The 14,973-nt window shown below is 41.2% G+C and overlaps 1 protein-coding gene across 2 annotated transcripts in view; it reads left to right on the top strand.

Annotated features, from left to right (window-relative positions):
- pcdh15b (protocadherin-related 15b) overlaps positions 1–14,973 on the top strand; it is a 409,107-nt gene that overhangs the window by 28,552 nt on the left and 365,582 nt on the right. For both annotated transcript variants that reach the window (XM_073815853.1, XM_065242769.2), the window contains exon 2: positions 12,114–12,228. In XM_073815853.1, coding sequence (XP_073671954.1) covers positions 12,138–12,228 — 91 coding nt within the window. In that variant the 5' untranslated portion in view covers positions 12,114–12,137. The remainder of the gene's footprint in view (positions 1–12,113; positions 12,229–14,973) is intronic.

Here is a 14,973-nt window from a genome sequence, read left to right as displayed (position 1 = left end):
GGCAGGCAATGATTGACTCGGGCGTAGAGGGTTTTCATGTAGTACGAGTGGAGAGGCTTGAAAGCGGAGGTCCCAAAAGCTTCCTGCGCGCTTGTCTCCCTTTCACTCGAAAATGAAACTTTTCATCAGGTGTGTTTGGATTTGCTGATGCGATTTGATACCTGGATCACAAGAAGTTATATTTTTGTAGCATGTGTGTTTCCAGATAGCCTCTGTAGTGTTTGCAAAGCGACGCCCTGATAACCAAAACCAATCTGTTGAGATTGTATTATAGATTCACTCGGTGGAAAGGGATTTTTTTATAGTTCCAACGAGTAGCTGGTGTTTGCCTGATATGCATTTGCCTCTGATGTCACGATGTTGCTTGTTTATATTTGGAGATTTATTTTCTATTCGTGCTGTATATCTCTGTCTGTGACTTCAGTTAGAGATGTTTCCTCTATCACCGGTACTTGAACACCGGGATAAAATAGGCAGCAGAACAAACAAAACATATGTTTGTGTATCAAGGAGTCATTGTTCAGAGGTCTTTAGCTAGACTGAATGCAACCTCCATTTATTTTATAGCTCAATGTTTTTTTTTCTTTCCCTGTCAGTATGAGTCAGCATCAGATAAAGAAAGCATCACAAATTCATTATAAATATTTTAAAGGTGCAGTGTGTAGATTTTTTGAAGCATTTTTTCATGTGTGGGGAAAACAGAACCCAAGTGCAGACAGCTCTCAACCAAAAAGACTTTTATTATATAACAAAAACACTCTCAAAGGGGGTAAAACAAAGACAATAATCCAAATAAATAACATAACATGACGTGACGTGACGTGATGTGATATGACATGACATGACACTAAGCAGGGCAACACAAAGTCATCGTAAGATGAACAATGATCCAGAACATCATACACAAGTGGTATTAAATAGAGAAGAACTAAACTAGGGAACGAGGACACACAGGTGAAGGACGTAAATGAATAAGGAAATTTTAAACAGGAAACAAGGGGGTGGGTTAAGACTTAAGACAGGAGAGCACGAGCTACACAAAACATAAACACAGGCCATGTGACTCTCCACACAAAACAAGACAACAATAAGGGCTGCCATGCTTCTGTTACATGAAACAAGGGAAAATACAAACAGGACTGAGTTATCATGACACATTTAGACTGTGAATTTGTAACCAGCGGCTCGCTCCACAGATAATCCCTCACTTTTGGGAGAAGGTGCAGCACAGGACAAACACGTCATCATCAACAACATAGTGACGAAACACACTCAGCAGTTTGTCTGTTTAGGGCTACTGTTGAAACATGAAGCGCAAAATTGCAACTTTCATGTAAGGAGACCTCTTTATACACCACATAATATAGTTATGTAGATTATATTGCATTTCTGTTCAGAAATCCTCCTAAATTTTTAGAGATGTTCCGATACCATTTTTCTTTTCCCGATTCCGATACCTGGGGTCAGGGTATCGGCCAATACCGAGTACGAATCCGATACCTGGGTGTGTATCTGTATAATTGACAGCTGTACATACTACTAGCCCTGTATGAATGGATATAACTGTTTTATTGTGTGCTTCAGACTTATTCCTGTATAAAACATGAACAAATACATACAGTGAACCACAGTATTTTTATTATCTGAAAGACATTTGACAGTATTTATTTTTCCTAAGAGAAAACAAGCCACAAATCTAACACTGTAAACTGAAAGGGTATTTTAGTTTTAGAATAATTGGAAAAATCTGCAGAATTCTGCGGGATGGTTTTAAATTAAAAAATTTAAGCTATTAAATGTTACAACATTTCATTTAAAATAATTACTTTTTAAAGGCTTACAATTTAAATCAATACACCAAACCAATGAGTCCTCTGAATTAAACTGGACCAACATGAACAAGATAATGTGCATGTCAAGAGAGAATTATCGTTTGTAGTCTATATAAAATGACATATATTATTGTTAATATATATTATAGTCGAATAAAAAAGCTTGTGTTAATACATTCTCATTATGAATTAAGCACGTATGAAGATTATATATTAAACATAACAAGAGCATTCGTCTTGTAAACTGATTTGAAATGATGATGTGCTGAGTGCTGACTGTCGCGTCACATAAACTACATAGACAAGTAAGATCTGCGGTAAAACTCAGTGGTAAGTTTGTTTCATCTCAAATATCTTAAACAATTCATATTCTTATCATTAAAAACAATCACAGCAAACAGCACGCACAGGGTTTATGCACTTGTCAATGCTGCTCACAAACGCGCGAGGCTATGTATGTGTGCCTGTTGTCAATGACTGGTCACAAACACGCTCAAGCGCGGGTATGTGTGCTTGTCAACCACGGGCATTAAATCTGCAGAGTTCTCCGCGGAATATGGATATGTCGATGTTTTATTAGTCTGAAATGCTATACAGCGGACATACGGCTGCATGCTTTCATTCCTTCGCTGCTCTAACCAGTGCTTGCGTCACGCATGTGGTAACTTCCTGGTGTTTGCATTCAGAGCAGCGAAGAAGAAATTAGTTTCGCTTTGCAGTGTTAGCTTTAGCGTTAGCTATAATGGCCATAAGTAGATTTATTAAGAAAATGGTATCGGATCATGGGTTCAAGGACTTGCCGATTTCGATGCCGGAATTTTTTTGTGGTATCGGCCGCATTTCCGATACTGTTATCGGAATCGGAACAACTCTATAAAATTTACACACTGCACCTTTAAAAGAAAAGCTTTTTCACTATAAAAATTAATGGAGAATGTGAGATGATTTCAAATTGACTTTAAATGTTATCTATTATAAATGATGTGCAGAGTATTTTGTTAACATAAATATGTACATACAAATGGAGGATTTTTTTCAAATCCCAGACAAGCTTGACTTTGGAATATGGGCCGAGCGTCTTCAGGAGGAAGTCTAACGTTGTTTAGTGATTGATAATGTATTGTAGATGTATAATAGTAAAAATCATTTGTATATTTTGTCATACTGTTGTCTTACGGTCAACTGATTAAGTTAAGTGTACCCATTAAATGGTGGTTTCCCATACAGGACTTATCCTAGTGCCAGACTAAAATGCTTGTTTGAGCTGCCTTCATTCAAAAACATCTTAACATATATCAGTGCCATAGTTTTGTTTTAAGTTGCACACCTATAATGTTTTTACTAAGGTATGTTTGTAAATACTGCTTAAAGGCAGGATAGGCAGGAATGATCTAAAAAATTTTTTTTACAAATTTGTTTAAACTGTCTTTATATACCAATACATAAGTAAAATGTAAGTACTCTGAAAAAGAGAGTATAAAAATCGAGTGTCTGTAGACTTCTCACGACTGTTTTAAACACAGCTAATTTTTCCATTCACTCCACCCCCTCCCTTCTGGGTTTCTTTGACTCTGGGATCGTCAACTCGAGGAAAAGCCACGCGATATTTACTCTCGTTTGATTGCTTCGTTTATTCCTTTGTTTCCTTTGTTTGCCTTCGCTGACTGGATATGCAGGTACTGTGAGTTCTGAATGCTCTTTTGCTCTTCCTAGAGTGCCTCGTGCACCTTCAAATCAATCGGGTGTGGGCAGATTCCATAGCAACAGGGGTGGTGCCATGGTCGCAAGAGAGAGTGATAGTCGCGCAAGCCAATCATTTGTTTCCTCCCGAATGGAAATAATTAACTGTGTTTAAAACAGTCGTGAAAGATCCTACAGTGTGTGGTGTGTCATGATGTGTCAAAGACAACACACCACACACGAACAGATTTTTAACCAGAGTGTCGACTGTGAACACAAGAAAATAAACATGGGGGACGATATGCAGGAAGAAATTTCAATGATAGTGTTTGGCATGATTTTCACAGAAAATTTAAGAAAGAAAGAAAAGAGTTTGGGTGCCCTGCTTGCATACCAGCAAGACCAGCATATGTTGTGTTTTGGTGCTGGTTTACTGGTGAACCATGTTTAATATTTATGATTCGCGATCGGGGCAGCTCCGACATTCTTCGGAACAGGTTCGGACACTCTTAACACATCTCACACCAAGGGAAAACCTAATAAGATAATATGTAGAACCATCAATATAATCTGACATAGCTATAGGATTTTCGGAAGGCGGGAAATCAGTCCAAATTTCGTCCGATTATGTTTTGGTGAAACCAGCATAAGGCCTAGTCCTGGATTTATCTAAACTCTGTCCAGGTAAACGGCCCTAAACCCACCAAAACCTAAGTTTAGGAGTTTATCATAGATAATGAGAAAAAAAAGTTAAAATGTGTATTAATTACACTAATCATTTGAAGTGGATCAAAACCTTTCATAAAAGTTGTCTTAAAACCAATACTTAATACCTGTTCTTGTCGTAGGACAACTTTGATAAACTTTTTTGATCCACTTCAAACGTTGACTAGTATAGTTGATGTATATTTTAGAATATAAAATAAAGATATTTTATGAAGAAAGATTAAAAGTCTGGAGTGGGCTTAAATGGTACCAATTAAAAAAAAGTTCAGTACATTCTAAAGCATCGAATCATACCGTGTATTCCTTTTATATTGCATTTTAAAATTAATTTTATACCTAATTACAAAAAAATGTTGTACTTTTCTTGAGTAAAAGAATAAAAGTCCTTTTCACTTAAGTAAAAGTAAAAAAATACTAGATGATTAATGTACTTAATTAAATATAAACCAAAAACTTGAAATTATGAAATGTAATGGAGTAAAAATTACGATAATATGCTTTGGAATGTATGTTTCCCATGATAAAATACGAATACTTAAAAATGTACTTTTATGTAGAAAGTAAAAATACTTAAGTAGTGTACTTCACGAACAAGGAATGCAAACCTCACCGTGCTTTCAAACCAGCAGCGAGCAGCGGCGCGGGCATCTTGGAAGGTGTGAGCATTAAGGAGAGTTGAAATCAGCTCCACTTTATCGTAATTAGCAGTGCTGCAGTTCGGTGGCAACTCATCGGAAGGCGAAAACGTCCGTGACAACCAAACGAAAGGCGAAAACCCAATTCCTCTGCTTGAAAGGATTCCAGAGCCTCCATTACTCTTTATAGCGTCGTTGGCAGGGCAGCCAGAGTGCTTTTTGACACTCTTGCTGGCGGCGATGTAAACTTAAAGTCATAGTAGGAATCAATATAAGAATACTATTCAAGTCAATAGGCCTCTGATCAGTTTGGTTACGAACATTCCTCAAAATATCTTTGTCTTCATCAGAACAAAAAAAATTATACAGGTTTGTAACAACATGAGGCTTAGTAAATGATGACTGAATTTTTATATTTGGGTGAACTACCCATTTAAAGTTAAACAATGTAACTTTAAAACATTCCTGATGTTTTGCAAGTATTGCTCTTTGGAATAGTCATGTTTACATCTGCCTATTTTTATGTGTATTTTGAGATATCGCATAAAGAAACCGCTGGAAGGAAACCTCAAAATGCGCATGAAAAACTGTGAGTTGGATAAATTTCTTATCCAATAAGACCACATGAGCACAAACTAAGATGGAAACACATTTAACAAATAAATTCCTCTATGCGCATCAAAAAATGTATTTTCTTTTTTTTGTGACTGCCCTTTCTGTCTGAACTGGAGCGCGATGAGACAAAATAACTGGACTAACGAGGGGACCGATATTGTTGCACAGCATTTGAGTGTTGTTTAGGTCATACTGAAATGTTTTAGCAAAAGTCTGCATGGTCATATAATGTGTAAGGACTTTATTATACACAAAAAAGTTCCCTTTCAATACGGTTCACTTCGCATTGCGTCAGTTAGCTGACGCTATGGGGGAAACTCCTGTTTACTCCGTTACTGAAGCCTATTGGTTAACGTCTGTACAAAGTACAGACCAATGACGTTTGAACCCGCGCGCGGGATGCACACGTCCTTATATAAGCGCGGTTCAATCGTCAGGAGCTCATTATTTTCTCCTTCAGCGCGAACCTCTCGCTGCTCCAAAGAAAAAGAAGAAGCCTTACCTCGCCGTTGACAAAAGCCCTGCAGCGGAGTCCAGGCCTAGCGTCTTCCCCTGCCGTTTTCCGGCTGAGAACCGAAGATAGCAGAGTCCAGGTCTAGCGTCTTTCCCTGCCGCTTTCTGGCCGAGAACCAAAGATAGCCTTCGCTTGCCGTGGTACGAGCCCTGTGCAGCGGACACATGCCTGACGAGGTCTCCCCTGCGGCCGCCCGGTAAGATCAATATTTTTAATATAAAGCTATAAGCTAAAAGAGCAGGCGCTGTTGTAATAGCGTCCAGCACAGCGGCTCGGTGAGCCTCTCTGTTATGAATTTCCTCCGAGCGCGTTACCGGTCTGGCACCTCCCACGCCGGGACCGCGCTTATATGCTTCGGTTGTCTTATCCATGTTTCGTGCTCCCCCTGCTGTTCCTCTCTCGCCGGGATGAACACACGGCGAGCCATGAGACTAGATGGATGCATAGACAAGCACACACGGACTAACCCCCCCTGTGTTCTGTCACACCGCAACCGTTCATGCTTACAGAGTCCCTTCGCTCCTCTCACATTCAGTGGCGAGATCTCTGGCACATATATTAATCCCCCGAGTGCATCGGGTGATACCGTTCATACGACGCATGGCTGTTCTGTCTGTGTTGCTGCTCCCCTCTGCCGTTCCTCTCTTGTTGAGATGAACAAGCGGGGAACCGTAGAACTGGATAGATGCATACCACAAGCAAACACGGGCGGGTCTGCCCCTGTTCTCTGTCATAGCACAGCCACTCGTGCTCCACGCTCGCGGAGTCCCTCGCTCCTTTCCCCGCAGTGGTGAGGTCTCTTAACGGCTTAGTTAGCACGCTGTATTACGGCTCGCTGCCTCTAAATGCAGCTGTCTAGTGTTCAACGATTACAGAGCTTCATGCCCCTCCCCTCCTGGAGCGGCGCGATCTCATTCGTCTGCTCGATAGGGCGGATTCGCCGCTATTGGAGCACCAAGAACACTCATTATAAGAGAGCTTCATGCCCCTCCCCTCCTGGAGCGGCACAATCTCATTCGTCTGCTCGATAAGGCGGACACGCCTCTATTGGAGCGCTAAAACACTTATTATAGAGCTTTACTGGCCTGAGCCTGTCTCACTTCGGAGAGCCGACTATTCGTCTGCCCGGTCATTTCTCTCTGGTTTAGACGGAATCAGAGGCAGAACGAATTTGTTTATAATATACTGAGGCCCGAATACCTCCCTTTATTCAGTCCCGTCCTATATCAGTGCGCTTATATACCCGGTTTTTTAATAAACGGCAAAACCGCGGGCCTCACGGCAGACTTCCTCTCTGCGATGGGTTCAGTCTGACATTAAACCACCTAGACATACTGCCCTGCTCCGTGAGCCGTTCGGTCACCGTCACTACTGAGGCTTGTGCACCTGAACGGCTGAGCTCTGGTCTCCGCAGCACAGCTGCATCAACAGAGAACAAAACTGTCTGGGAGAAAAGGGGTTATGTCGCGCCTCGGCTGGACTGCCCTGAAATTTTTCTGTGTGCTGTTTATCCAAACATACTGTGTAATACTGTCGGCTATGCGACCTCACTATAGTGGCGAACGGTATTTAATTCCTCTAAAAAGAGTAATTTCCGTGCTTACTATACTGTGTATTGACACCCAAGGTTGTACGGTGTCTCTAAACACTTTATCGCCTTACTGACAAGCAATCAGTAATACGCACACATGGCCCGCTGTCCATAATTCTATCGACGCTTGCCGAAAAAACCCCGGTTTGGCCATATACTGTGTATTGACACCCCACGACTGTACGGTGTCTCTAACACCTTTCTGCCAAATTCGCTCGCAGCCCACCTCAGTTTCTCCGCTACGATGCTGATGGCGCAAACGAGCACGGTCTTACGGCTGTTATTCTCTCTTCCTAGAGAGAGGACAGCCTCAGACTTTTGCATGGCTCCAAGCGTTTGAATCTGGCCCTCTCCGGACGGCCACTCAAAGGCTTACAGCCAAGCAGTTTATGACGTTTTTCGGCCATATAGCTGATTTATATTAGCGGATCCGAAGACGCTCACACCTCCGCTCCAATTCTCGGAGATATTAAGGGTAATATCAACCTCAAGTGAGCTTGCTACCCGCCACAATAAGTTTCAAAGCTCAAAGCGCGCGCACAGCATCTCGTTTAAGACGGGCACAAGTACCCCTCTAACGAGCCTCAGGAAGCTGAATATCGTGGCATTCTGTTCATAAGTCCACTTCAGTTTGACTAAGCAAAGGTCCCGCCCCGAGCTGACGGCCGGGAAGCTTATGCTTAAGTTACACACGGCTGCATGAAGTGCTGTCATTACGAGCTAGCCCAGCATCTGCTGTGGGTTGAACACGCTTTACGACGGCAATCAGCCTTCGGCGCGTGGAACGCCCGTTTGTCTCATATCAATCACCTTGTACTGTGAATACGGTACATTAAGGGGATGATTTAGCACTGCAGCACTCTCGACCGTGTTATTGTGATAATGCGGTCGGGCAAACTACGGTGGTTTCATTATTTACTGAACCAGACTGAGATCTCGCCCCCTGTACAAGCTGACGAGTCATCTCCTTTATAAACTCATTGCATCGCTTTATAAGCTATGTTCTATCAGAGTGATACGCATCTCATGCTTAAACTACCAAGATTCAAAATATTAACCCATTACGATGGGCGTGCGGAGATGGCATCCGTGGGACACGACCTACATTACGTGCCTTATGACACATTGACACAAGCTGCTAGGTCCCCTTTCGCGAGGCGTCCTTATGCAAAGTCTGATCCATTCTGTCTAGTGACATTGAAAGTCTAAACCCCCCGCGAATTGTGGGTGGAACACTTTTCTCCTCACTACAGAGGCACGGCGGCTCTCTCCCCTACCTATATCTATGTGGCCGTGATAACAGCGAACCACGCTTTTACGACCGACCATTCATTTAATTCACAAGCCTGTCATCTCTCAGATGCGGACGGCAGCGGTAACAGCGAACCATGCTTTTACGGCTGGCCATTCACTTTATTCATAAGCCTGTCATTTCTCAGATGCGGACGGTGCCCGAGGCACAGCGCTCTGGAACTGTCCAAGGTCCTGTATGACAGATACATCTGACGTACATCAGACGATCAGCTGTTCATCTGCGTCACAGATCACTCACTAGAGCACCTGTCAATACAGGTTATTTATGGATCGTTGACGTTATCACCTCCCGTGACAATTATGCTCACTTGTCTTAGAGCATGGGCATGGTCTTAGAGGTTTCTCATTTGACAATTGTGACACGGCCGGCTGGTCCCCGCCGTCCACGTTGTCAGTTTACAGCTTCGACATCCCTGCTTCGTGCACTACTGAGGTTTGTTGCATTAAAGGTGCGCCCATTAGCTCACCTGTATGCACGATATGGATTTTAATTATATGCGTCCACCGTGCGCTTAGAGAAGCTCACATGTGCACGCTATAACATTTTGGTATACAATAAGATGCGCATGGAAAAGCTCACCTGTATACACAGCTGTGTTATGCTTTGTGACACATACATTGTTGTTCATCTGTGTACGTTCACGGTGCGTTGGGTGCCCACCGTTACGTTCATCAATCATATCTGTACACATTCACGGCGCGTTCTGTGCACTGATTTATCTGTACTCATTCACGGTGCACTGAAGGGTTCACCCGTGTGCGCACAATTTATTATCAGAACACATGACGGCGCGCTCGAGAAACTTGCCGGCCTGTGCATTATAACACTCTGATTCATCTATATGCATTCACGATGTATTCAAGTGTTCACCTGTGCCCGTGCAATTTATAGTCAATACACATTTACGGGCGCTTGGAAAGCTCACCGATCTGTGCACTATGATACTACCTATATGCATCCCGATGCGCTCGAGGGCGCACCTGGGTTCACACTATTGGGGTATCTGTATAATCCCACGCTACAAACCGTTCTGCCACATATTATAGTCTGATCGGCCATTCGTGAGCTTCGCAGATCACTCACTACACGTATGTCTGTTGCTAACAGTGGTTATTTAGATGGATCGTTGAAACCATCGCACTGGCTCACGCCCCTCTATGAGCTATGTCCTATATAGAGTCCACTCTGTGCAAGTTTGGCTTCTTCATGAACTTGGGGTATCTATATTTGATATCTGCTACGCGGCCGGCTGGTCTTCGCCGTCTACGTTGTCAGATTGTACAGCTTAGACGTCCCTGCCCTACGAGCGCAGGTTCTCTCGGCTCAATCATGCACGCTCATGCGTTTTATGTGTACACCACGGTGCGCTCAGCGAGCTCACCAACGTGACTCTGAATTTACTTATCTCGCACAGCCGCGGCAAGCTCGGTACCTTGCCGTCTTGTGCTATGTTATGTGCCCCCGGTGCGTTTAAAACCCCACCGTGTGCACGTCAACAATTTATATGGTGCTTACACATTTGCTTTAAAGCTGTGAATATGCCGGGTATAGGGCCACACGCAGTGTCTCTCCGGTAAGGCACTTCAGTACGTTGTGTATGCACGGCGTGATGGGATTACGTTCCCCCATAGCGTCAGCTAACTGACGCAATGCGAAGTGAACCGTATTGAAAGGGAACGCTTAGGTTACTCACGTAACCCCGGTTCCCTAAAATAACGGGAACGAAGCATTGCGTCTCTTGCCGTGCTACAAACGTCTACGCAGCGAGTGTTATTCGGCTGCGCGCTTCAGTCGAAAAATAATGAGCTCCTGACGATTGAACCGCGCGGGTTCGAACGTCATTGGTCTGTACTTTGTACAGGCGTTAACCAATAGGCTTCAGTCACGGAGTAAACAGGAGTTTCCCCCATAGCGTCAGCTAACTGACGCAATGCTTCGTTCCCGTTATTTCAGGGAACCGGGGTTACGTGAGTAACCTAAGCGTTTTGTGCGATAATCCGGTTTTGCACAGAAGCTAGAGGGAATACTCCACTTTCATAAAAAAGAAATGCCGACATGTTTACTCACTTCCGTGTCATCCCCCATGGATTTTTTTAGGAAAACATTCCAGGAGGAAATGCAAAGGCCAGAATAAGAGTATAGTTCCTAGCCATATCTGCCTAAAAAAATCACACAACTTTTATATTTCTGTCGATGTAACTACAGAAGAGTCAAGTTTTAAATAGGAAAAATATCGAAACTCTTTGGTTATTTTTAGCACAATGCTAACGGTCTAACCAGATTAAATGTATTGTGCTAAGCTATGCTGAAAGTGCTAGCGCCAGAACCGGAGATCAGCTAAATGGATTCCAAAATGGTAAAAATCAAATGTTTAACTCAAGGGGAGCTGGAAAATTAGCATATTTTAACATAAATGGAGTGTCCCTTTAAACCTTAAAGAATTCATAATGATTAGCTTGTGCTGTCTTGGGCCACTGCAGAATATCCATTCAGATTATACAAACTCTATATCAGAGTGAGAAACATCCTGACTTTACCTCCTGAAATGATTAGTTTAAATATGAATAAATTGACCTTATTTCTCTCAGAGTAACATGTATTTCCCCGTCACATCCTAGACCTGCCAGATTGTGTTGCTCTTGGACTCTTTTCCAGGTGGAAGTTTATTGACCCTCCGACATGTTGCAAACTTCAAAGCTGCACTTTGCTGTGGTTTGTTAAATTTCTCAACCAGTGAGCGCTATCTGTCTGTTTGCTTACTTCAAAGGAAAATGTTATATGCGCAGCAAGTGCTTCTTCACTGCCGTTATTAAGCGCGCCTCCAGTTTGAGGCTTTGTCCCCAAAGCAAACCTTATATTATTTTTATGATGTAAAATGACTGAAGTAACTTGATTATTGCTGGGAAATTGGCTCATTCACTGTCTGTTTTGATAGCAAAAATTAATTAGAATGTTCGGTGAGTAAACTTCAAAGTTCTTGGGATTGCTTTTTATGACAAACAGGAAAAAAAAAACTTTCTCAAAGAGATCAAATGAAAATCAAATGATCACTTGGCATTCAAATCCCTGTGAGGTCTCCATCTTTAAAGGGCATCAATTATATGAGTTACGCCTCGTACGGTCGACCGTCATTATGTTGCTCATGAATGTGAGAGAAGCTCTTCCTCTGTATAACAGACTGTAATCTGCATCTCTATGGTTGCAGGTGAGCATGCTGTAACGCTCGAAGATGCGCCAGGGGTCGTGGCACTTTAAATGGTTGGGAATAAGCATCTGCGTTCTTCTGCTCACCGTTGTGAGTCATTCTCAAGATTCAGAAGGTATGTACCTGCTTTCAAAGTCTCTTCAGCTGCTGATAAACACAAGATTGTTTTATGCAGCAAAACTTGTTATTCTTGCATCAAATGTCAGTGGTTTTTCTGCTGTGGATGTACTGAATTCAAATGGCACTTGTGTTACTGTCTAGGCTTTGTTCCAAAAACTAGTGAGCTGCATTTTAGTCATTATTGGCGTGTTTAAGCTGATGGACAGCATCATTACTCTTTACTTCTTTTGACTAAAGCCTAAGCCGGCATTGAATGTATACTTCAAAGTGAAGAAAATCCTAGAATGAATTGTGACACAAGAAAATACTGAATTAAGATGGTCAGTGATGCAAGAAATGTTGAAAATATGGTAAATGTAATTCATCCAACAGTAAAAGCTGTAGATAGGAAATAGTTTAATATAATGTAAAAGGAACAATGTTTTTACTGTAACTGTAGTTGCTCTCTATTTAGTGGTTTAATTGCTAACTTGTGAGATTAAATTCTGTTTTGGATGCAACTAATATACCAGATTCACTAATATGTAACAAATTTATAGATGTTTACCTTATTAATCATTGACAATGTTGGACAGTAGTTACTAGGTATTACCTAATAATATTACTTTCCATAGTAACCAGTTACTAGTTACCAAATTAATTTTTTTATAATAATACAGCAACCATCCATAACATGGCTAGTTACTTTTGTCGTTAGGAAACTAGCTCTTTTTCGTTTTGCCATCATGTTTGGTTGGTTCCACCTGCTTGACCCCTTTTGCAGATTTTAGTTACTGCTTTATTAAATTACAGAATTTATTTAAAGAGGACCTATTTCATTGCTATAAACAACATTATTTTGTGTATTTGGTACAATGTGTTTGTGTGGTTTATGGTTAAAAAACACATTATTTTCCACATACCATACATTTTTGTAGCTCCAGATTCCAATCTCTTCCTGAAACGGAAAAAAAGCGCTGTGTCCCTGAATGGACAGCTAACCTGTACATTGTGATTGGTCTGAATACCTCTGTGATGCTCCTTACCATTTTTGAAAGGTTTGCTCACAATGCAATGCTAACAGGAGTTAACTTACAGGCTCTGAGTCCAAGGTGGGAGGAATTATGATAATGTCGGTCTTGTCTACATCACCAATCAAAGGAAGTAAACTGTTGCCTAACATCTGTGTGTTTGTTGTAGTCCAAAAAAAGAGATTAACATTGGAGATGATAACATGTGTCATGTGTCATATTTACTAAATTAATTTGATATTTAATTAATGCTGTTCTAGACTAGAGCACATTTTTTATGGACTTTGTTCTTGTCTGCCCTTACGAAAGGAAAATATATTTACCAATACATTATTTGCAATATATTGCAATATATTAAAGCATATAAAGACAAACTATTACGTGCAAAAAATGTAGTGCCCTTTTTGTTCTTGATTGCAATATATTTTGTATCATATATACATGTATGGTTTTTGCATATATTTCAATATATTGGAAAATATAAATATTAAATCCCATATATGGGAATATGTTGCCTAATATATTACATGATATTTTCCAATATACTGCAATACATTTTTGTTTCGTAAGGGTGTACTACATGAAACAGAATAATTAAGTGTTTTGTATGTTGTACTATAACCCGTTTTGTTTAATCAGAGTTAGAGAGTGATCTGCATGATGCTTTAAAATATCAGTGGTGTCTTCTTGTGTACCTGTACAAAATATACTGGAAGTAGCTGGGTTCATTCCAAACTGCGTGCACTGCACTTCTGGAAAGGTGAAGCGCATAAACAGACACTCCAGATAAAGACAAAATTATAGTTTTCATTGCTCAATTCGCCAAGTGTAGTTTAATTGGCTACGCTATGAGACACAATCTTGCACAATTCAGTTTTTTGAATGTCGTAACTCAATAGAAGGAATAGTCATTTCTAAATAGTACCGTTTCTTGGTCACAAAGTGTAGTTTTAAGATTAGTTCAGTCGAGAATATATATGTATATATATATATATACAATCTGCAGTTGGTGCCTATTTGATCATTTGCTTAGAAAGATTCGTCCGAAACCCAGACGCACCAGCGGACATCAGCGTTCGTTTACCCCTCTGACCACAGCCTGATCTGTGCCCGGTTGCATGAAAGTCCTTAAGCTAAGAAATCTCTTAAATATAAGGTTAAGGGTACCCTTAATAAAAAATGGGTTGCAAGAAAAACCCTTAAGTGAACCTTAACGCTGTCAATAAGTATTTACCCTTGAATGCTAAAGTATTACCTTAAGTTCTGCTATGCGTTGCTACAAAGTCCTTAAGTCCCATTTTCCCTTAAAAACTTAAGGGACTAAAACAGGTCCCTTAACGTCACACGCGATGGCTGATTTTATGTTTTTTTTAAGAAAATGAAGCACAAACACGCATTTCTAACAATCGAAATAATCCCTAGAGAAAAGTGATGCGCATTTATCAGAAGAATGGCGGTTTGATCGTCCGTCAAAATAAAGTGTTTCCAGTTTGAATTACTTTGAGTATTCATGCATGCGGCACTTTACAGTCTGTTAGTTGCGATGTTTCATTGTACACAAATTCGCCGTCTGTTGAGCTGCTTGCGTTGATTTGTTTACGCTGTGAGATTTTGTAACCGTAGCAACTGCTTCTCCGCTGCCGTGTTTTGGCAGAGACTATCGTAAAATACTTAGTATCAACACTTATGTAAGGGTGACAGTTAAGACCTTTGTTGCAACGCTCTTAAAT

The sequence above is a fragment of the Paramisgurnus dabryanus genome, chromosome 1 (genome assembly GCF_030506205.2).
Source record: "Paramisgurnus dabryanus chromosome 1, PD_genome_1.1, whole genome shotgun sequence".
Lineage (NCBI taxonomy): Eukaryota > Metazoa > Chordata > Actinopteri > Cypriniformes > Cobitidae > Paramisgurnus > Paramisgurnus dabryanus.
The sequence above is the reverse complement of the archived record's forward strand: the minus strand, read 5'-3'. Positions and strand labels throughout refer to the sequence as shown.